The sequence below is a fragment of the Phalacrocorax carbo genome, chromosome 1 (assembly GCF_963921805.1).
Source record: "Phalacrocorax carbo chromosome 1, bPhaCar2.1, whole genome shotgun sequence".
Classification (NCBI taxonomy): Eukaryota; Metazoa; Chordata; class Aves; order Suliformes; family Phalacrocoracidae; genus Phalacrocorax; species Phalacrocorax carbo.
In genome coordinates this window covers 187,712,379-187,734,917 of record NC_087513.1, presented here as the reverse complement: position 1 = coordinate 187,734,917, position 22,539 = coordinate 187,712,379, and the positions used below count along the sequence as shown (strand labels likewise).

General features: G+C 44.7%; 2 protein-coding genes and 1 long non-coding RNA gene across 5 annotated transcripts in view; 1 reads left to right on the top strand and 2 right to left on the bottom strand.

Annotated features, from left to right (window-relative positions):
- Nucleotides 1-22,069, top strand: part of LOC135311518 (uncharacterized) — a 35,699-nt gene extending 13,630 nt beyond the window's left edge. Inside the window, exons 2-4 of the long non-coding RNA XR_010371147.1 lie at nucleotides 18,012-18,161; nucleotides 18,712-18,808; nucleotides 20,481-22,069. This is a non-coding gene — a long non-coding RNA (uncharacterized LOC135311518). The remainder of the gene's footprint in view (nucleotides 1-18,011; nucleotides 18,162-18,711; nucleotides 18,809-20,480) is intronic.
- Nucleotides 5,612-8,335, bottom strand: KCNRG (potassium channel regulator). The gene is made up of 2 exons (XM_009507108.2): nucleotides 7,767-8,335; nucleotides 5,612-5,879 (listed from the first exon to the last, which is right to left on the bottom strand). The coding sequence occupies exons 1-2, from the start codon at nucleotides 8,333-8,335 to the stop codon at nucleotides 5,627-5,629; spliced, it is 822 nt and encodes a 273-aa protein (XP_009505403.2). The 3' UTR covers nucleotides 5,612-5,626.
- Nucleotides 9,993-15,552, bottom strand: TRIM13 (tripartite motif containing 13). 3 transcript variants are annotated; one of them, XM_064440910.1, is made up of 2 exons: nucleotides 15,465-15,552; nucleotides 9,993-11,225 (listed from the first exon to the last, which is right to left on the bottom strand). In XM_064440910.1, exon 2 carries the CDS (start codon nucleotides 11,220-11,222, stop codon nucleotides 9,993-9,995), a length of 1,230 nt encoding a protein of 409 aa, XP_064296980.1. In that variant the 5' UTR covers nucleotides 11,223-11,225; nucleotides 15,465-15,552. The 3 variants fall into 3 exon arrangements, with proteins under 3 accessions (XP_064296980.1, XP_064296978.1, XP_064296979.1); XM_064440908.1 differs by lacking the exon at nucleotides 15,465-15,552 and adding an exon at nucleotides 15,300-15,393; XM_064440909.1 differs by lacking the exon at nucleotides 15,465-15,552 and adding an exon at nucleotides 15,106-15,126.
- Nucleotides 22,070-22,539: the final 470 nt, after the last annotated feature.

Sequence of the window (22,539 nt, the reverse complement as noted above, 5' to 3'; positions counted from 1 at the left end):
TCCGTATATTGAGGCACCCAAGCTGCACAGAGTACGCGAGGCAGGGCCACACCAGTGATATCCCACAGAAAATGATGTTTATGCGTGTTGATAAGAACTAAGACTAAGTGTCCTTTAGGTGAATTGTCCTAATTATAATACTAAAAATCCCACCCTTAGGCCCAAGAAGCAGACTATGGCAGATATTGTAGTGAAAAAATATACCATCTGTTGTGCTAATAACCCAAAAATCATGAAGAAGATTATGGGAGGACTTGTAAGACAAGGAATAACTCCCGGGGAATACTGGCGGATAGACTTTTCAGAGTTACCTAGATGTAATCAGTATAAATATCTACTGTTACCCTCAAGAGGCAAGTTTCTAAACTTCGTGAGGAAGCACACCTGAAGTGGACAGAAGCCTTACTTCTGTAGTAGGCTAGGCTGGGCTGGGCGTTCTTCAAGAAGGAAGTATTAAAGGCACAGGAGCAGGCTGTCCTCATATGCCGTAAGACCAACCAGCGGGGAAGACGACCAGCGTGGCTGAATGGGGAGCTTTGGCTGGCATTCAGGAAAAAGAGGAGAGTTTACCACTTTTGGAAGAAGGGGCAGGCAGAACTGACCTCCGGGAGAAGAATTGTGGTCTTCAGATGTGCCAACTAGTGATGTAAGGTGTCCTGCAGATCCACTTACCTAACACGCTGGAGAAAAATTAAACACCCCTGCAGTCTCGTGGACGTTGAAGTCTCCCATCTAAGTAATTCTGTGCCTTTTCCATGTTCCTTTTGCAGCTGTCACCCACCCGTTCATTCACTCCTACAAGATCTTCTGCTTTTCCTTGTCTGGTGGTGTTGAAATTTCTGACAGCTCTGTTAACTGTCCTCCCTTCAATACAATAAGTTGTGTCTCTTTGGTCCCACAAAGGCAGCGACTCTTTCCAGCTGAATTTTATTCCTTAACTCCCTCTCTGTAATGGGAAGGAAGTTTGCTTTCTTCTGTGGGCCTCTGCTTGCCCTTGTCACATAGCCTTTTCCTCTGTTCCACCACTGACCAAGCCGAGGAGTGAGCTAAAGACACAATAAAAAGACGCAAAGATGAAAGGATAGAAGGATGAGCATGCCTCAGTTTGTTGTTGAATACAACATTGTAAATAAAACGGTATGTCAGCAATTATTTTATTACTCAGTTTAGTTATCACTGGGAAACAAAAACAAAACCCAGAGACCACTCTTTTCAGAAGGCCCTCAATGAAAGCTACAAACTGCCTTTGAAATTCAAAGAAAATTGAGTTCCTGACTCCACAGCGCTAGCAAAACCCGAGGCTTGATGTTTCCAATCTATTGCCTTTTTTTCCCAGTGGAGAATCGGGATGGAACAATGTTGCAACGTTTAATTCTTCACAGTTTTACTCAGCTGACTGGTGTAGCAGAAACTTGCTTAGAAAGCAAAGCCCTAAATTCATTCTCTAAAGCAGACTTGTACACATTACTCTTTCCAACCTTTAGGGCTACATTCATCATCTTTCTGACCAGAAAGAAGCCACCAATTATTGAACCATTGCATTAGAATGGAAACAGAGTAGAAACGGAGGAAGGATTCTTGGAAAAATTTACACATCAGATCACACTTCAGGGGGTTATTTCAGCAGAAACTACACGATGGTCTAGAAAACCGACATTCCCCCTGCTTTTTTTTTAATAGAAGTCAGATTTATTTGTATTTTATGCGATGACTAGTGATTTACATCCCACCCACCCATTTGAGAATATTCAGGGCTCCAGGCATATCTCCAGCCAGTTCCAGACTATTCAAATCATTGTTGGCCCATCCATTTACTAGTCACAACAAGGCCTTCTGTGACTAATTATGGCCTCACTGCAGCAGGAGAGGCAGCTTCAAAGAATGGGAATCTTCAGACGCACTAGCAGTTCCCTTGGTTCCCAAATTCTTTATTTATGTGGATTACATTGGGTTGACAGATTTAACTGGGCTGTTGAAGATATGGTCAAAGAAGTGGAGTCACTCCCTTCCCTTTTATTGTTTTCTGAAGACATAACAGTCATACGCATCTGTCACTAGGGAGAGGAAGTTCTCCATCACTGGACTTGATTTGGGCTTTTATATGCTGTTTCAGTAGCATCTGGGAATAGATCAATATAATATTTGGTAGGGAGTTGTATTTCCTCGCGATGCGCTGTAAATCTTTTATTGTAGATACTCCCACTGTTTATCGTTGAAAATCAATAAAAATAAACCTTGTAAAGTTAAAGCCTGGCAACGGTTCAGCACAAATCAGAGGGAAGGAGTAAGAGGGAATGAGTCTCCCTCCCCCTCTTGGATAGCTCCCATCTTGTTTCCCAATGAATATTCAATAACACTTTTCTGCAATCTGGGAACAAATTTAAAAAAAAAAATATTCAAAGTTACAAACGCTTCGTTGTGATCTCAGACAGGACTTCTGATCCACTTTGGCAGCTTTCTGGTACTGAATTCAGCTGTGGTCCGAAATGGGGTATCACCCAGATTATCTCCTGGATATACCTTGGAACTTTCCCTACCAGAGACAGACAAAAGCACATCACCCTTGTTCAGCTCAGATTAAAGGAGTTATTTCTGAGCATCGGAAAGCTGGAAGCTAACCAAAACAGGTAAAAAGTGGGAACGGTCCAAAGTTGGAAGAGAAGTTGCTACCCCTGCTTGCGAGCCTGTAGAAGCCGGGCAGGATGTACTTACCCCAGCATCAATCGTTTGCCCCATGGCTATTAATTCCTCATACACTGCATCTTATGGTGGAGGCTTCTACTATTTTCATGAGATTCAACTACACAGGGAAGTCAAAATAGTTTGGAATTCTTCAGTAAAGGGGAAAACTTGCCAGTACTAAGGCCAGTGCTGAGAGATCAGTCTTTTTCAGTCTAAGCATAGTATCAATTGCAATAGGTTTATTTAAACACCTGTTCTTAAATCAGTTATTCAATCTTATGAGCACTGAAGGTAGAACCTGTAAGAATGCAGTGACTGAACTTCCTAAAAGAACAAAAACCCTCATGAATTGTCATACTGAAATCAATACCCAAAGAAAAAGGAGTTTTACGTCAAGACTCTCCTCCCTAGTACCAGCAGATTCCTGAACAATGCAGGTGGTAAATAAATGACGTGTCCCCAAAAGAGGTAAGACGGACATAAGAGAACTTCTCAGCATGTGAAGAACCAGCCAAAAAGTTACTTAAAAGCACAAAAATGTAATCAATTAGTATGGAAGGAAGTCAACATGGTGCAAGAACGGGGGGGTAGAAAAAGCGTGGTGCCTCTGTCCTGTTGGGCTATCCAGCAGGCACCACAAGGCCGTATTGATAAAGCCCTTGACAACCCTGAATATAGAAATACAGGGTGAAATCCAAATATAAAGAAGGGAAAAGTGACTAAAATAAGAACAAAAACATACGACAAGTAAGGTGTCATCTGCCTTTTGTGAATCTAGCAGCAATCTATCTGACCATCAAGCTATTTAAATTATCTACTTCTGCCATGTAAACTGCAGTCCATGTAGGACAGAAACGACGGCGTTATCTTACCTTTTCCCTTCCTTTACCTCTAGTGATTTTACTGTTCTGGGAGTTCGCTTGTGTGTTAAAAAGCAGAAGAGAGCTCACTGCTCACCATAAGCGAGCGGGAGGGCTGCTCCCCAGCACTACGGCAGTCAGTTTCTAGCATCTCAGGCAGTGGAACAGTTTGCACATTTTTGCCGAATCCAAGGAATAATAAAAAGGCAAATACAGCAGTAAGTTTACTGAAATCTGCAAATTTTGCACCTTCCCAGGAAAAAGGAATCGTCTTGAGAAAGTTGGCAATGGCTGGGAGAAGCAGAGCATGCCAGTGATTGCAAATTCCAACTTCACTGGAAAAAAAAAGTCTAAATGTTTCAAAATCCCATTCCTATTTAATAAAAAATCAGGCTAGATGTGAGCGATCAGAGGTCCTGGCTCTGTCATATGCAAAAGCAGGACCAAGTCACCAATGATATGCTCAGGTCCAGCAGAGAATGTATTGTGAGATCCTAGAGCTGACTTGCCTGCCAACATTTGGGTGGAAGTGCTCAGTTTAACACATAACCTGGTTTTGACCACGCAGCTTTTAAAATCACACAGACTCACTGCTAACCTGGGCCCCTGTCAGCCAAATTCTTGCCAAAGCCAGGTGTGCTTGTGTGTATATATATAACCTTTAAGCAGCTTAGGAGATGTAGTCCCATTATCACATTATTCTCAACCCAGAAAGCTTGAGAACAACCAAAGAGGACCTCATTGTTGCTGCTGAACTTGTGTCAAACTAAAATGCACTGCAGCGGTAGCAAAAGAAACGAGATGTCCGATAGTGGCACCACCAGCCTGGGAAGATCCATTTCATTGAAACTCCCAAGGGCAAGAAACAGAAGGGTGATTCCCTCCACCCACCCCCATTTTAAGTGCTGCAAATAAAGTAATAAATTCACATTTTCAAGCTATGAAAAGTCAGAGCTAATTAGTCCAGCCAAGAAAGCCCAGTCGAGCTCTACCTGGCTGTCTCTAACTTTGGGAAGATGGTGTTTTATCAACAACAACAGTCAGATTCAAAGAAGGAATCCTTGAAATTACTGCTATCATCTTTCCCTGCCTTGAAGGGAGGACAAAAGAGTCTTAATTTATACAGCCTCATTAACTTACCTCTCCTGGTACCTAAGCCAGTTTTGGCATCTTTACAAAGCGTTGTACAGGGCTAACATTCCCAAGGCTTTTAAAGCCACTTCTGCCAAGCCTTCCTCCTAAGTACGTTTTGCATTTAACAAGCTTCAGGAAATCCTTTATACTATTTTGTTTAAAATTGTACTAACTCTTCCATCTGAAGGACTGTTTATCATATTTTCATTCTTTTTATAGTTAAAGGTCTAAAAATTAACCGACCCTTTGTTCACAAAGACCTTTATCATTTAATTCTCCGCACTGAAGAGCAGCTCAATGCCTTCGGAGTGGGAGGAGAGGACAGAGGAGCATTCTGCAAGAGACAGTAACACGTTATTTCTTGGACACTAGTGGTGGCTTCACAAAGCCACTTTGTCATGCCTGGAGCCACACAACTTGGGTTGTTTCTATTACATTGCTTTCAGCTAATTGCAAGAGAATCCATGTGTATTTATATTTTGAAAGTAGAAGGAATATCCATTCACTGAGGTGTGCTTTCCTCCTCCAGCCACTTCTCCAAACTCTTGGGATGACAGTTGTGTCAAGCTGTTATTTCTTCATATATTACCATGTATTTAAAATCTACTTACAGATTAGAACAGAACATAAAAACGTTTTACTAGAAGGAATGGCTGATTTTTTGTGAGTCCTAATATAACATTTAGCCACAGAGAAAAACAGAAACGACCCTTGAAAATGCTGGAATCTCGTCCACAAAACCAGTATTGAACCTGCGGTTCTTTTATTTAGAGCTGAAGAGGGTGGAGCGGTAGAAGGCAGGAAAGCAATTTTTTTTTCTGAATACTTGAAAAAAAAAATTATTTGTTTGTCACTTCCCTCAATAGTTGCAGTTTCAAACAAGCCAACAAAAAAGGCCACTAGTGCCAACACACCCCTCTCCCACCTTCAAAAGATGAAAGGAAAAGCCTTTATTTCCCTTTCTGCGCTTGGGTTCTCTTTGCCTGCGCCACCCCGGAGCTCCCCGGGGTTTGGTTCACCGTGACGGTAAGGCCTGCTGGCCTCTTCGTCCTTTCAAAACTGTAGCATTCGACTTTGTCTTCACCGGAGACTGTCCTGGTGCTCATGAGGCGAAATCCATCCTTCAGTAAAGTGTCAAGCAGTAGGCCTAGCACATTAGTACCGTTTATCAGCTTTCTATTATCAGGCTTTATGGAAACATACCTAAAATAAGAAAAAAGCAGTTACAACACACTTTAATAACTTATTTTTTAAAAACAAACCAGGTCCTCAGATGGTGCAGGTCAGCACTGTTGCATAGGTTTACTGCAACCAAGGTTCCGGATATTTTTTTCCTCCTTTGAGGCCAATTTAACTCCTTCCCTCATTGTAAGAACAGTATTTCTCAGTTCATCCAGTTACATGTTGGGGAAGAAGCACTTCTTCGCACCCACACCAAAACTTACTTTCTTAAGAAACAGCTGTGACAAACTCCATCTTATTTAATTTAATGGAGGAGAGGTGAATGGCACACTCTGCATAATGCTGCAACAGCTTTTCACGCCAGACTAGATGATGGAAAGGACAGCGAAGTCACATTCGCCCCAATAGCATCACTTTTCATGACACGGGATCTCTCTCTACAAACAGTGACATTTATTGCAAAGTTACCTTGTACAGCAGGTCTCGTGGTAAACAAGTATGAAAATCATTTTCACATCGCCTCGAATTATTTTACTTGATATAAAGTACAGTTTAAGAATCTATCCAGACATTTTGAGGAACAGAAGTCAGGTATAAATACTATTACAAAATACATAAGCTGACCGGGGCGAAACCGTTCCGCAGTTCACAGGAAAGTACACCAAACATTCATGAAAAGCACAAAAAAGGCAAAAGAGTCCATGTCGCCACAAAGGCTAAGTCGATAGAAATTCAGCAGGCAACATAATCAAACTCGACTTGTTTCATTACTCGAGACAAGCTTTTCTATTGATCTGCAGAGGAAAATCTTTACCAAGGCTAAAGAAATAAAGGAAAGAATGAGGAATATTTCCCCACTATTTATGCTGCCATAACCTACTCAACCAATTGTTAGCCCATTAAAATTAGTAATACATTATGAAGTTAAGGTTTGGCACATAAATATATGTTGCTTCACAAATGCAAAGTAGTTTTTCTTCTACTTGCTTAGCTAAAGGAAGCTAGAAGAAAGATAAACTTTTTTTTTTTTAAATAATCAAAAGACTGCTCTGTTGATTCATATATTCAGAAAGAATAACCCTTTTGGAAACATTTCAGTGGAATTTCCATAAAATTCCAGATGTTCTAACAGCCACAGAGGACAAATTAGATTACATTTTCTTATACAGTAAGAACGTGTCTCCATACAATAGAGACATCCAGCAAAAGCTTGTTTAAAAAATGTTGTCGTTAGAATACGATACTGCTATCACAAAAATCACTGATATACAGTAATCTTAATAAAAACAGAACCTGGCTCTGAAAAAACCCACCGTGTAGCATATAGTTAATAATCTAACCCTTCTCCCTCCCCCCAGTAAAAGGCTCTACAAAAGCTTTCCGGTCCCTGCATTGCAATCTGAGTTCTACTGGTGTTTTCAACCCTGTTTAGGCACTCTTTTTTTCCTCTTTTCCAAATTAAAGTCTTTTGGACCATGAACTAGTGGAGACTTTAGGCTTCTCCAGTAGTTCATGTCTTTGTTTTGTTTCCTTTGCTTCATTTTACTATGTGTTTTTCAAGTCTTCTAGAAGGTCACTGATGCCGTGAAATTCTAAAGCCTGGGAGAGCAAGTGAGGAGGAAAGGGCAGAGAGAGAGAGAGGGAGGGAGACCCAACAGAACTCAAAAACAAGCATCGAGAACAGTATTTTAGGAAGTTGAAGAACAGGCAAATCAGTGCAACAGAAATTGAATTGGGTATTTCAGAACTAGAAAAAGGTAACGTTCAACTAGCAGAAAGGAAACATTTCTCTCAGACAGCTGTCTGCTAGTTTCTGTAAAATGAGCTTTGCTAGCACGTAGCGTGTACTTTGTGAACTAGAAGTCATGAAGACATTCACATAATGAGAAGTCACACTAAAGAGGGTACCTCGCCACAAACTGGTCACCAGCAGGGTAGTCAGTACCACACTGAAAAACCATGTCGTGATGAGAAGGTCTTTCCAAAGGAAGGGGAACGAGAGAAGGAAAAGGGCTGCTCCAGCTCTGTCCTGACTGCTGCCCTGTAAACACAGTGATCTGTTCAGCCAGCGTCTCAACAGTGGTACTGCAGGAACCAAAGATCCGGAAAAATGCCTGCATCTCTTGGAGAGAAAAACGCACTTCCAAGATCTCCAGCCTTGGCTTCAGCAAGTGTTCCTGGCTCAGGAGGTCGGCCAGAAGGTAGAGCCCATAGAATTCTGCTTCTCTCTGCAGCCTCTGATAGTCTGAGAAATCAGTAGGTAAGGAGACCTGGAGAGTCCTCAAGAAGTCCATGATGTAACTAAACAAAGTTCCATCTCTGTCCACAAAAAACTCTCCGTTCACCAGTTTAAATTCCCGGTCATCATCATTCAACATCCGTGCTAGCCTGGACTCGGGGAACTGCTGCAAGGTAGAAGCCCGCGTTACAAATCTCACACCTCCCACGCTCAGAACGACCACCCCTCGGTCACTCATCGCTATCTCGGCTACTCAGGAATCGTAACTCTCTGATCTACGTGTTTGTGACTTGGATCTTTCCTAAACTGCACAGCATCTGCAGCTGCAAGAACGATTCAGTGCTTTGAGCAAGTGTTTGGAGTGAGGTGTGGAGCAGCGACAGGATTCCCAGGCAACAAAGATGTAAATATCATGTACAATAGTTTTGTTTGCAGGGTTTGGTTGCTTGGGAACTTTGATTCTTGGAATTTAATGTTTTATTTTTGAAATGAACAGCTTGGAAGGACTACTGGAAGACAGTGAATTGACTGTCACAACTTATTAAACCTTGAGAGAGGCCAGCGAATATCCCCGAAGTATGGTACGCATTACATTTGCTTCCCAAAAACGTCAACTAAATGTTTTCATTCCATACATTGTTTCTCATAGGACCACTGCAAAAAGCGGTTAGATGTGCTTCAAGCAATATATTTCAGTCTCCTATGCTCTTAAAGCAGGGCACTTCAGAGAACTCAAGCTTACAATTCACTTTAAATCACTGTTATCCTACAGCGAAGTCAATACACTCAGAAAATTAAATTAGTTCCTGAAACAAGGTACATGAAAATACAGTAACAGTACAAGAGCCTACATATGTTCCAATGCTATGCGCTTCTGAACACCGACAACATCCATACTGCTGTCACATCGTGCACTCTGTTCTAAGGAATCATCCCAACCTTTCCCCTGGCTTTTGGAATTACGACCTGAAGAGACAGAGGGGCAGGAGAGGAGCCGCTCTACCTGCGACCTTTGCAGGGCTAGAGCGCAGGCTGCCTTCCTGTGTCTGGCCCCTGCGTGCCTGTCACCACACTGAACTCTACGTTAAGGTCACCTTTTAAGAAGGCGTGGCTTCGGAGAACAAGTGATCTAAGAAGACAGCTCAGCTACCCCAACAGTTTGATGCTGGAAAACTAAACTGCAAAGTATGTACTACCTTGCAGCTTGTTCTTCTCTCATCAACCTCAACTGATTTCTTGTTACCCCTAGAATTTATGCTTGCCCTGAAGATATATTTTTGTATAGAACATGTAAACAATAACCACTACCTACAGTAACCTGAATGCACGGGGTAATTACAACATTTGGCTTTACAAAAAAATACATATATGTATTTCAGTGAGAAGTAACACCCTCAGAGAGAAAGTGGTTCCAAAGAACGTGAATGATGCACTCTGCATTTTGCAGGGTAAGGGCAGCCCTCAGCAAGCCTCTCAGGACAGCACTCTGTACTGAGTCACAACTGTTCTTCCTCCTCCCAAAGCACCTCCCAGTTAGAAAAAAAAAATTAACTATGACCTTCTAGGAAGTGACACTTTTTATCTTCTTCTACAGTTACATTAACATTAAACTAAGTACACAGTTTGGCCCTACATTTTGGTAAGAAAAATGATTTACAGTGAATAATATTCCCATAATCACCACTGAAAGAAGGATCTAGAAACAACATGTTTTTCAAAGCTCCATTTCATCTTCCAGTTTATCAGTACTCAAGCTATGTGAACAGCGTGAATGTTTTGGAAACATTTTGAATCTTTGAATGTTTCACTGGAAGTCTTAAAAACCCAATTAATTTTAAGAAGTTCTATGTTTTCTTCACCAGATCTCTCTTAGTTCTTATATTTCAGCAGGGACTTCACAACAGTTTATATTTGCACACAAACTGCGCAACATTATCCAGTACAACCAACGTATAGTTTTTACACTTTTCTCTTAGAAGTGAAGCTCCATCTGTCATCTGTTCCCAGTAAAAGACTGCATGATCTGCTATCTCCACTGTATCTGCCAAATAGGACAAGCTAATTGTAAAGAACTGAGATTTCCAGCACTGGAGATTGTCAACAACTGACTCCACAAAGGACATTCTGGTGACAGCAAGAATAAGCAAGCAAATAAGAGTGGTCACTATAAATCTGCGTGAAAAGACTGAGGGAATCTTGAATTTAAGAGTGTTGTTTTCCTGAGGCAAGGAAAGTTTGTCCACATCAACTAGCTTTATTCCATTCCACTGGCTGGTATCAAAGCTCTTCATTGTAGGGCTGATGTCCACACTGGAACAAGGTAAAGGGGTTTCTTTGAGCACCTTGATTTTTTCCCTGAACTCCTGCATCTGTTGCAGAAATATAATGGGTTCAGACACATCTTTGAAGGCCTCTGCGATGTTAAAAGCCATCCGTTGCTCTTGCAGAATTGTGTTCAGTTTATTGATTTCCGGATCGTAGGCCTGCATCACCGCAAGCTTCATGGTCTCAAAGTCGGAGAGGATCTCATTTCGTTTCTGCTCCAGCGTGTGCTGCAGCTTCTCAAAGAACTCCTTCACTTTGTCAGAATCTTTGGTCAGCATCTGCAGAGCTTTCCTCTTACTGGTTTCTAAGGTATCCAGCCGCGAGAGGGCATCTCCACAACGCCAAGTTTCAAAGCCCTGAAACAGGGTTTCAAAAGCCCGCTTCTCCTGGGAATAAGCTTCTTCGATAGAACAGAACACGTGCTTTGTATGGTCACCGCGGGTGGCACAAACCCCACAGATCAGCTGCATGTCTGTCCGGCAAAAAATGTTAAGGGGTTGCCCGCTGTGCACTTTGCACACAGGCATTTTTGGAGTTACTTTGATTTTGTTGTACTTCTCCACAATGCCTTTCAGGGAATAGTTGACCTGCAAGCTGTTGACTCCAGTAACGGGAGTTTCCTTCCTGCACGTGGGGCATTTGAAAGGGGATGGCCTCCAAAGCACATTCCGCACATTTCCCTCGAGAATTCCTTCCAGACACTTTCTGCAGAAATTGTGCGAGCAGGGCAGGACACGAGGATCATCAAACAGGCTACAGCAAATGGGGCAGGTGAGATCTTCCTCTAGGAGCTCCATCATATCCTAGGAAAGAGAAGAAAGATGGTAACAGAACTTGTAAAATTTACTTCTCCTTCAGGGAAATTGTGCAAAAACCGATCTCCATCCGAGACGTGGCTCGGTGAGAAAGGGATCTACTTTTTTTCTCAAGTATCCTTAACTGAGAGCCTCCGCTGGGTTCCTGCAACCAGTCCAATTAGCTGTGGTATTTGGCCACCAGATGGCAGGCACAAGAATGGCTTGGTGTCCAGGCAGAACCATTTTTGGATTCTCAGCTAGAAATGCAGGAAAAGAAGGCTTGCCAAACCGAGCAAGGACTTTGCATGAAAATAACTCATGTACTCATAATAACAGTTTAAGACTTACATCTTTCCTCACTGATGCAATCCCAGAAACTGGATTTTCGCAAAAGATACCCAGCCAATAAGCCCTGCTAAGATGCAATTACTCTCTGCTTGCTCAACTAACTGATCCAAAGCTTACAATTTCAAACCCCATACACCGCTACTGTAAGAAGGCAATATTAAAGGTGACTGAAAAAGCCCAGCTTCAGAATTTCTTCAGCTACAGAATATGTGATGTGGGTCTTTGCTCTACCTGCAAAGACAAAGGGGAGTCATCGCTCACTTAAAAAGTTAGCTTTGCTCTTGCTCCTGCAATATTTGTAAATAACGACGTGAATGTGTTGAGCTACTCAGCACAAAGTTAAAATACTTCAGAGAACAACTGCCCATAATCCTTGAAAAATCATCATGGAACAAAACTGATAACCATTTTTACTCATCTGCAGTCTCTATTTCCCATTCCATTCTCACGGCATTCATGCCTCCACAATTTCTTTTACTGGACATGACCTACAGGAAGAGGATTTATCAAGTACTCCTCTGTATTGGAAAGTCTCTGTGAACCCACCGCACTAACACACACACCCCCAGTGCCTCTAACCAAAGCCAAGTTCTCAGATGCAGACACTTTGTAACTTACAGCATCCTCTAAGAAAACGAACAGCTAACAAAGACCAAAATGGGTGATGGTTTGTATTAGCCAAGACACTTAGTTTTGAGCTATAATTAGAAAGATGCTTCCCTTGTATAAATTCCTTCCATGTGATACAATATGTATTCATACATATGTGTAATAAAATTCCTTTTAAAAATTAAAACACATATCACAAAAAAAAAAGCACCAAAGTAGTCCTGTGACAGTAAGGCATATGAATGAGCTCTTTTAATTAGTTTTTATGTTATTACTAAGGTTCCTGTCCCCTCAAAGAGCTATAAAGTGGCAAACACGGGAGCCACAAGGAGAGCTGCAAGGGAAGATCCATGCTGCACAGGACAAGAAGAGGAATAAAATAAACACCAAAGCAAAGAGAACTATGGGGAAGAACGGCAAGGTCAATTCCGAGTTTCTTTCACAGGAGGACAGGCACAGTCCCAGCATAACTTCACAGTAAAAGAGCCGTTCTTGAGAGGCATAAGCAAATCTCCCGTGCTTCGCCAGTGATGGCGAGGAAGGGTGTTCCCTGTGCTTCTTTGGATAAGGAGAGTTTGAAAAAGTTGCCAGCTTTTCTACTCTTCCTCTGGACTAAAGTCACCAGGCAGAAGGCGGCCACCATTACAGCTAGGGACAAAGCCCCAGAGAAAAGGTCTAACGATTCCACTTACCACCTAAGGTTTCCTGTAAGACCACAGATCCCATTCAGAAACTTCATTTTCCATGACAAGAAAGTAATCTTGAAGCACCTCTCAATGCTAGAACAATCAAGGTTTCTTTTCCATCCTCTTCCTACTGCTGAAAAGAATGGGATGACAGGGAGAGGATGATTTTGCCCCCACACTCTTGAGTCTGTCTCTTTATGAACAGTTCCCCGTTCCAACAGTTCCAACTGGTGCTCTCAGCTTTTAGCCATGATTGCAGCACAAAGATCTGTTTTGCTCATGTGTTAAGAGGATAAGAACTACAAAACTAAAATGACAGTTCTCCATCTTTTAGTAAATGGAAACTCAAAGTGCAGAAAATATTTTCTCTGATCTATCTCCTCTACCTGGGAGGATTTTACTCCTTAGTTAGGGAGCTGGAAAAGCAGCTTTGCATGCCTGACAGTGAGGACTGCAAACCACTGCAGAAATGCTTACTACAACACGTTCCATCAAAATTGCAGGACAAACATTGAAGGCTTTCATGCTCCTAAAAATACAAAAAACATACAAGAAGGTTTCATGTTCCAATTTAAACTGTCCTAGTGCATTTGAAACCCACTTATCCAATTAAATAATTATGCTTAAGAAATATAACTGAATTTCAGAACCATTATATGACATCATTAAAGACCTAGGATTTTAAAAAAAGAAAGGGGAAAGTCTGTGAGCTCCCCTCCCCCCCCTTACAACACCAAAAACACCAAACCAAAAATACTGAAAACTTGTATGACTGGCTGGGACAGCTCAACTTCTGGCTTCTTTAGGACCTTAATTTCAGAGACTAAGTTGCCTGTGGATTGAAACATCCCTTTGCGTGAGCAACTTGGTATTTGTGTGAGGAACTACCACAACATTTCAACTTCTCCACTGGGAATTTCTCTGTGTAACTTCTGATCCAGGGTTGTATGGCCCTGGGATTCCTCACTCATAGCACACGGACCAAAAGGCACAGCGGTTTCTTCCTTCACCTGAGCTACGTAAACTCCCTGGGTACAAACCCAGCAGATGTCACCCATCAGAGAGAGCGACTTGCACAGTTTCATCATTAGAAAGAAGAATGGCAAAACAAATCAAACCATGAACACAAACCCAACCACAGTAGCTTTTTCCCACGCTCCAGAGAGAAATTCATCTAGCGTGCTTCTCAGAACAGAAGTTGGGTTTATCAGCCAGCAACAGGCTGAAAGCAAAACCAAAATTTCACCAAGCTTCAAACGAACCAAAAAGATAGCTCTTGAATTACAAGTTTCCTGCAATGGTGTGTAAGTATTCTAAATAAAACTTGACCGGGTCAGGCTGCATTTCAGTTGAGCTAGTCAGGAAAGGTCTCGTCTCCCTTCTTTTGCAAGGGCCCAGGTCCTTGTCAGGACCTCCTACGAGCAATTTCATCAGCCTTCTGTCAGACTGGTGTGTTGAATCAGCCCAAAAAAGGGTCCCGCACAGATAAAGCAGGCAGAAGGGAGATGGGAGCTCCTCCTTCCAGCAGCAACAACCTTTACTCTGCTCACACCATCATGAGGAACTGCAACCTAACGGAGGATCGGTGTAGTCATTTTAACGTGGAACGATTGACCTCCAGGTGCAGCAGGTATCCAAGCAGCCAAAAATTGCTGAGAAAAGTGGCCACGCTTTAAACCCGTTATTTCATGGTCAAAGTTTTTTCCAGGAGTGTGTGGTAGGTCCAACATGTCCAACAGTGGTTTTTGGTAGATCCAACAGCTAGAAAGGCCTGGAGAAACATGCAGTTCTGGTTCAGTGCAGTTACAGCCCCAAGAACACCGTCTCGTGGACAGGGTTTGACAACCTGCCAAGCGCGGGAGGCTGGGTCAGGGCCAAGACACGCTCCTGCCCTCGCTTCCTCGTCCCTCTGTCCGGGCAGGAGCTCCCTCACTGCTTCGGGTCACAACCCCTCTCCTGCCGGGGGGATCTCCGAATCCCACCGAACAACGGCACCTCTGCCAGGCCCGGTCGCTCTCCCCAGCCGCCCCGGGGGCCACAGTCGCTCCGTCGGGCACCGCTGCTTGGGGGAGGAGGCCACCCTGAGCCCCGCAAGGGACAAACCGGCAGCGGGGTTTATGCGGGAGGAGGGCAGCGACCGGAACCCACGGCAACGGCGCCGGCCGCGGGGTCCCCCCGGCCGCAGGGTCGCGCCGCGCCGCCGCCTCACAAGGCCGCAGCCTCCACCCGCTCCCGCTACTCACCGCCATCCCGGCCCGGGGCTGGCGGAGGGGCCGGGGCGGGGGAGGCGGAAGGAGCGGGATACCTCGGCTGCCCCCACCGCGGTGGCGGCGGCGCCGGCGGCGCCGGGGCCGTCCCCAGCCGCCCGTCCCGCTCCGGGCCCGGGGCTGCCGCCCGCCGCTCCCGCCCCCCGGCCAGGCCCGGCGCTCCCCCTCACCTCGGCAGCGATGGCGAGGGCCGCCATCCGCCGCACGCCCCGCCGCACGCCCCTCCTCGCCGCCGCCGCTGGGCCCGGGAGGGGTGGGCAGGCCCCGGCCCCGGCCCCGGCCCTCAGCAGCGCTCGGCCGGGAGCTGCTGGCCCGGACGGGGTGCTCCCACCCACCTTGGCCGGCGGCCGCCGATCCGGCCCCAGGGCAGGAGCTGCTGCGGCTCTTCCTCTTCCTCCTCCTCCTGCTCCGCTCGCCCGTGAGCGGTGAGGAAAGCCCCCGCGGGTGCCCGCAGCGCGGAGCGGGCGGCCCGGCGGCGGGTGCCGCTTGCCGAAGGCGGCGGCCGCGGGCTGCAGCGGGGAGCGGGCTGCCTGCGCCTCCGCCGGGGTGTCGGGGGGTCCCTGCTGGTTACCAGCTCGGCTACACCGGGCTTCAGGCTGCGGTCACGGGCGCGTGCCGCGCAGCGTAGCAAGGAGCGCTGCTGGATGGCAATGCCGCTGAGCATCTTCCACCTCCCGAGAGCGCTTACTAAAAAAAATAACATCATTTAAGCCAGATTTCCTTATGTGCTTCGTAAAAAGATGGAGATGCGTTCCTATTTGATTTTAACGCACTGGCTGTACCATTTCCTACTGGTGAATCTGTCGGAGAGTAACGTGCCCTGCCAAACCTATGCAGGTCTCCCGCAGTAACACCGGTAAGTCCCAGGGAGACAGAGCGGGAGGATCCCGTGTCCACCCGGGAGGACCCTCTAGTCACAGGACTACAAAACTGCAGCTGGAAGTGCTGAGACTCCGGAGAACCTTTTGTGATTTTTTATCTTTTTTGCAGTCCTTTCTGTTAGTTGTCAGTCAACGTAACAGGTCTCACATCAAACCGAACTTAACTTTTGAGTTAGACTTTGTGAAACACGACATCAAAAGCTGTTCCAAAACGCACGTGCTCTGCCTCCTGCACCCCTGTCACTCCCCTGCTCCTCACTCGCCCACTGCACTCACGTCACTCATCAGCACGGGAGACTATATTCACGTTCAGGACTACCCACACAAGCAACATCACAGGCCAGACCGTGTTTCTATCAAATGAAGCCCCCTCACGCATCTGACATCTTTCTTCCGACTGTTGAGGAATCTGGATTTTAAAAGCCATTCGATAACACAGCAAGGCTGTGGTTCCCCAGGCAGAAGAGGAAGAGCTCCCCTTTTCCTCACCTTCCCTCCTGCTGCCTCCACCTGAGCTGGCCTGCCCTCTCAGCTGGACTCAGCAGGAACAGTGTGATCAAGGATGAGTATTTTTGAAAATCCCCTTCAAAGTGCTCACACATCTGGGCATTTCATCCACTACCTGCTGGAGAATGGCCCCAGAAGGCAGAGTCACTGCACAAAAGCAACCAAAACCTTCAGGTGCACATCAGCGTCCTGCTTGTTTCTTCTTAATTGTCCGGCATCTTCTTTGCCAGTTATTAAAAACAAGTAATTCCAGGTAGTTTCTGAAAAGTGATTGCTTAATCCATTCCTCAGCCACCCAAACTGTGTTCAAGGGATTTCCCAATGCCTGTGCATTTACATTTTCCAAGTACCCCTCATCTCTACTTTCCCAACAGCCATTTTTATATCAAGAATTTCATTGCTCTACTAATCTTCCCCGTAATTTTATGGTTAAAGATACTAACATCAACATGGCATTTTCAATTCCTTACTCATTATTAAGTTCATATATTTCTCATATAACTTTTTTTCTGATATATTTTTGGAGTCCATTTTATTCTCCGTTAATTCTTGAGGCTGCTCCTACCCTGTCTTTTTATAAATGAAGGAGCAGATGCCTGCCTGCCCGGGATATCTCCCCTTCATTAGAACCATCTGAAATTGTTCTTGTCCCTCCTTGCCTAGGCTCTCTTCTCTCAAAGATTAAAGCTTAAACTTTTGGGCAAGCACAGCATGGGATTTCTGTGCTTGGTGCCTAGAGACGGAGCTCAGCCAGCACTGTACTTAAGTGTATCATGGCTGTCCTGAGCACGATCGAATACAATCTGGGCATTTTACTACTTCTACCTGACAGAGTTACACACAACCGTTTTGCACACATTTAAATCCATCTTTCTATGCTTTTTTTAACTCTTTGTTGTTTATAGAGGTTTTTCAATAGCAGTTTGCTTATGAACCTGTGTTCCCACATCTGAGAGCACGGGGTATCTTCCCGAAGCAGCATCAGAGGCCATTTGTTGAAGCTTTGGAGAAAAGTTCTGGCTGATGGAAAAGAGCATAGATAGATCTGTGGCAAAAATATTTCCTTATCTAATAAGGAAACAAACCCGAGGGAAATCTAGGCTCAAAGGAGAGGCCCAGCTTGAAGGGAAGTGGTAGGATAAATGTCACTCACCCCTGGGAGGGTTGAAAATACAGGGGTAGGAGTTTGGAAGGAATTATAGAATAGTGGCAACTTCCAGCTTTATGGGACAAACAGGTTTGTTGTAAGACGAAGGGATAGCGCCTATTGTCATCCTTAAACTACGGAGAGAACCCAGATCGTGGCTCTCCTACTGAGCATTATGACAGGATACTTCAGAGACTGAAGCTGTGCGCTGTGGTTCAGACAGCGGCCTCAGAGCTGGCTGCTACTGCCCCCCTCGCCTGCACCAGTTCCGCCAGCCTCGGCAGCTGCTTTACCGAGCTGACTCAACCCGCGAAGCCAGCAGAACGCTATTCCCTTTTCTTTGCCAGGGTGAGTTTTCTGCTGATTCAACGAGTTAAACCAGTTCAGTGCAAGATTAGATGATCACCAGGTCTAACATCAAAGGGGTGAGGAAAAGAGGAACAAGATTTTTCCCTTTCTGTGGAAGCAAGCCATTAATGTGACTCAAGCTGTAACAGGTAATTTTACCCTGAGAGGTAGATTCACGGGGGGTTAAGCCAAGCTGAGACTGCTACTGGCAAAAGAGAGAATTCCATCCTTTTCCCTTCCCTTAGTCATGCTCTCCTGATGCCTCCTCTCTGCTGGCTCCGACATTCATGCGGCCACATGTTAGGCTAGATCCGCTTGCCAACAGAGCTGAAAGCTAATCCATTTAAAAAAACAAAACAGAAAAGTTTTCAGCAGGATCAATTTTGGCAGCCAGCTGATCCCGCAGCCAAACAAACACCAATGCCAGGATGAGCCAGCGAGAGGGCCTGTTTCGGTGGCAGCCTGCACGCACGTCAGCATAAACCAGAAGTGTCCCCGCAGGCCATAATTTCACAGATGCTTCCAGCCAGCTATTGCCGGTGCTGCTGCCAAAAGTAACACAGCCTTGCCCTTCAGCCACACCAGCTGCTCATTCTGGGCCCTAGGCACCCCCTGTGCTGTGCTGGAGAAGATGTCTGACACAAACTGATGGATAAATGTAGCTGGAGTTAAAAGCAGCTTTTTTTTTTCCTCCCCCAGGTTTGTGTTCCCCATCAGTAAGGTTTCTCTGAAGCCATGCTACCAAAGACCTGTCAGATTGGAATTGTCTCCTAGGGTGAAAGACCAAGGAAAAGAGGTGAGTTGAGGGCATTTTCCAGTCTCGCCCTTGGCTGCAAGTCTGCCTTTTTCTTCCCACTGAAGGAGGTTAAGTCTTCATGTCCCGTTGAGGAGGTGTCAGAGCACACACAGAGCACACTCCAGCATCAGGACAGTCAGCTCTTGAAGCAAGCTGCTTTATTCAGCTGTGCTGGTTGTAAGTGTACCCTCAAATGGAGAGGGACAATCTGAGGTGTACAATAGAGTTGCTGTGGGGACCTAAATACGGAAATAAACCTACAAGAGCTTTGATGCTGATAGCAGCTTGGTAAGAAGATGCTGTAAGGTAACACAAACAAAGGAACTATCCAGAACAGCTCCGTGTATCAAACACCTTCCTCATGTACAACGTTTCACAACTATATCGTATCCGACTACATTTCTTTTCAACAGATACATCTGGACTATATTAAACACTCCAAACGAGGGATCAGAGAAAGCAGTTTCTTGTTATTGTTCCATAAAAGCTACTTTTAATATGCATTGTAGAAATACCAGGCATTAAAAATCCATGAAGGATCGTCAGTGACTGAAATGATCAACTGCTGTTCTGAGGTCTGAATTTCAGAGATTGCCTTGCTATCTCCAGGGTCTCCGATGACTATTTTAGCAGTACTGAAAAGCTCTGTAGTTTTACACACAGAACTTTGACCCACACAGATAACTAATATTCAACACTCTGCCAGATTTTCGGGGGGGGGGGGGGGGGGATATTGATTATTAATTCAGTTATCTCCTTAGCATAATCCTATTTATTTACAAAGAATGTACAGCCACGTCCCATTTCCTTGCACGCAGAGGAAGCAAATGGGAGGGAGCACTGTGCGGCAGTCCAAGTTTGCTGCTCTAGCCAGGATGCCTGCCCAGAAGAAGCTGTCCCTTGGCTTTTTCTCAGGGCCATGCACCACTGCTTCTCCCACTGTCTGCTGGCTCTCGCGTGGTGTTTCCGGTCCCGGACATGCACACAGGCAAACACAGCTGCAACCAATCTGTGCTCTTGCTGCCGCGTTCACAAGCAGTCCCTAGAGAAACCTCTCTGACTTTCCCCAAATTAGTGCTTGCTCATACGAGTTAGCTCATCTTAGCGCTTGGCCATGGAGCCCTGTGCCGCGGGCAGCGGTTTCTAGTTTTTAGCTATCTTACACCATAAAATAACTTAATTGCTCCTTCCTGAACAAAGCATGGCCAGCGTGCCTGTCAGTTTTAACGAGGTTTGTGATTGCCTATAGATCAAAGCTCTGCTCCGGTGGGTTTTGCTTATATTGCATAAAGAGGAAAGGAGAAGCGGCCTCCAAAGTAAATAGAACAACGAGGAACAAAATTAATTTTCATATACAATTTCTCCTATGACTTGGCAATCATCAGATTAACCGTGTAAAACAGAAGACTTCCTACAGAATGTTAATCCTCACAAGAACACATTATAATGAAGATTTCAAAAGTACAAGCACAACCTGTTTTTCATCTGAGACCTTGTCTGTATCATCTTCCAAACCACAGGCCTGACCCTGGGAGTGGAAGGACTGCTTTCAATAAACAAACCTTGACTTTCCAGTCCTGCACCATCATTTACTTCTGTGCACGTTGCACGGAGTTGTTACTAAATCCATTCCAGCATAGTTAATAACTACTTTTTTCATTGGTTTTCACAGGTGTAAATGCCTCCATAAAGCTCGTGGCAGTGGAGAAGCAAGTCCCAGCGGATTTTACTAGCAGGGCGAAGAGGAATTATTTTTCTGAGAACTGATTAGCCACATTGTATTACATGCTGTAACAACGGGAGAGAGTTCTCCTCTCTCTAACGAGTTTGGCATTATCAGGGAACCTTCCTGAACCATACTTGCCCACAGCCAGCAGATCTACTTTGCAGGGCTAATGAGAGACTGTTGTGTTTTGTAAATGAAGCTCTGAGCTAGAGAACAAAACAAGTCAGTGACCATCGTTTCCTTTCAGCAGGACTTCCAAATATGCCTGCATTTATGAAATGGATGGGACTGGTCTTTTTCCCATTCTTCTAACATGGTTCCCAGACAAAATGTCTCTACTGCTACTGTTTGAGGAAATAAAGTTAAAACCCTGTGAGTGACAAACATGTTTAGGCATGCTGAGCATAATTTTGCTTCCAGTGTGGGAGGGTCCTAAATACTTGGCCTCCCCAGTGAAAGAAAGGCACATTCAAGAAAGGCAGAAGCTGAATTAACCCTTCATTACCAAGCACAATTATACTTCCAAATATTGAAGCCCAGGTCTTCATTTCCGTGGGGCAATTTTTGTGCACTGTAAAAATGTTGGTGTTCAAATATGCTCTAAACAGGCTGACAAGCACATTTACCAATACAGTACTATCCTGCTGGAGTTGGTCATCTCCTCCTCCAAGAAAGGCATATGAATAAGGCACGTTTCTTACCAGCTGACTTTTGCCTTACTTCCACTGGAGCAACGTGGTTACCTGCTTGATTTTGTCCAGCGCTGGAGCCTTCACTCAGGGCACGCATACATCTTTGCTGCTGTTCCTGCACAATCCATTGTGTTCCTGGACAACCCAAGTTGTCACCAGCTGCTGTCAGGGTGCTCGGCGGCCAGGCTCTGCACCTGGAGGGAGACGGGATGGGCGCAGGGATGAGAGTTGCACTGACCTTGGTCCCACCATGCACATAGGAACTGGAGTCAGTGTGCTCCAAAGCAGCACCGGCAACTTCTCTGAGCTGTGGCACGCACCCCACAAGTGCTGCAGTCTGCTGGCCTGTAAAACCAGCCTCTCAAGTTAAGAAAGCAGTGGAGCAGGAAACTGGTAGGGAGGCACAGCCAGCCACTGCTCCCTGAAGCTCCATCCGCTTGAGTCCAACTGATTTGCAATGCTGACTTTGTGTGGTGAGATGTATTTGTTTTCCTAGTGCTTATTTTGGGGAAGAAAGGACTTACTGGGGCACAGAGAAAAAAATGGTCCAGGGAGTTGCTTGGAGGTTGAATCTCTCTCTAATTTTTTTTTTTTTTAAGTATATTAACATTTGTCATTTAGCATTTACTGTAACAAACCCGCAGCGTGTGACAGACAATAAAAATCCTGCAGTGACTTAAATGGGACTAATTATGTGAACAACAAGCTACCAATGAGAATCGTGATGCCCTCCATACGAAATAAATAAACATCAGCTTCCACCTAATATTTACTTCTTAGAAGTTCAAGACTAATCCCATTTGGCATATTTTGAGGAAGTGAGCTCTTGACCCCAAATGTTTATGGGCTGTAACAGTAAGTCCAATAAAAGAAAGGAAGCATATTTTAAAGCTGCTCTTAAAATCAGATTGGCTTTAGGCACAATTTTGAGAAAGACAGTATTTCACCTCATGTTTCAAGTAAAGCGGTAAGTGTGACTGATACAGCCCATCCAGACCAATAAGATATTTCTTGCTATGAAGATTTCTTTTAACAAGGGTTTTTGAATATCCGCTTAATACCCCCCCAACACATAACGTTATACCACATGGGTTACATTAGTTGTATCATATTATATACTGGAATAAAATGCTAAGGGAGCTTTCTTTGTGAGACGCGGCAAAATAAGACACCAGCTGAAAAGAATGAGAAACAACAATTTAATCCCAAATTGGCCTGGAGATAAATAAATAAGCCTTTAAATATATGTATTTAAATGATCTGCTCTCTACAAAACATTCTAGAACAGCAGTTCATGGCACAACATTTATTGG

Excerpts from the sequence above, each read along its gene's own strand:
- KCNRG (XM_009507108.2), bottom strand. The coding sequence starts at position 8,335 with ATGAGTGACCGAGGGGTGGTCGTTCTGAGCGTGGGAGGTGTGAGATTT. Across the intron at positions 5,880-7,766 it reads GGTGACCAGTTTGTGGCGAG|GTATGTTTCCATAAAGCCTG; the intron begins GTACCCTCTTTA and ends TTCTTATTTTAG.
- TRIM13 (XM_064440908.1), bottom strand. The coding sequence starts at position 15,326 with ATGGCGGCCCTCGCCATCGCTGCCGAG. Across the intron at positions 11,226-15,299 it reads CCCTCGCCATCGCTGCCGAG|GATATGATGGAGCTCCTAGA; the intron begins GTGAGGGGGAGC and ends TCTCTTTCCTAG.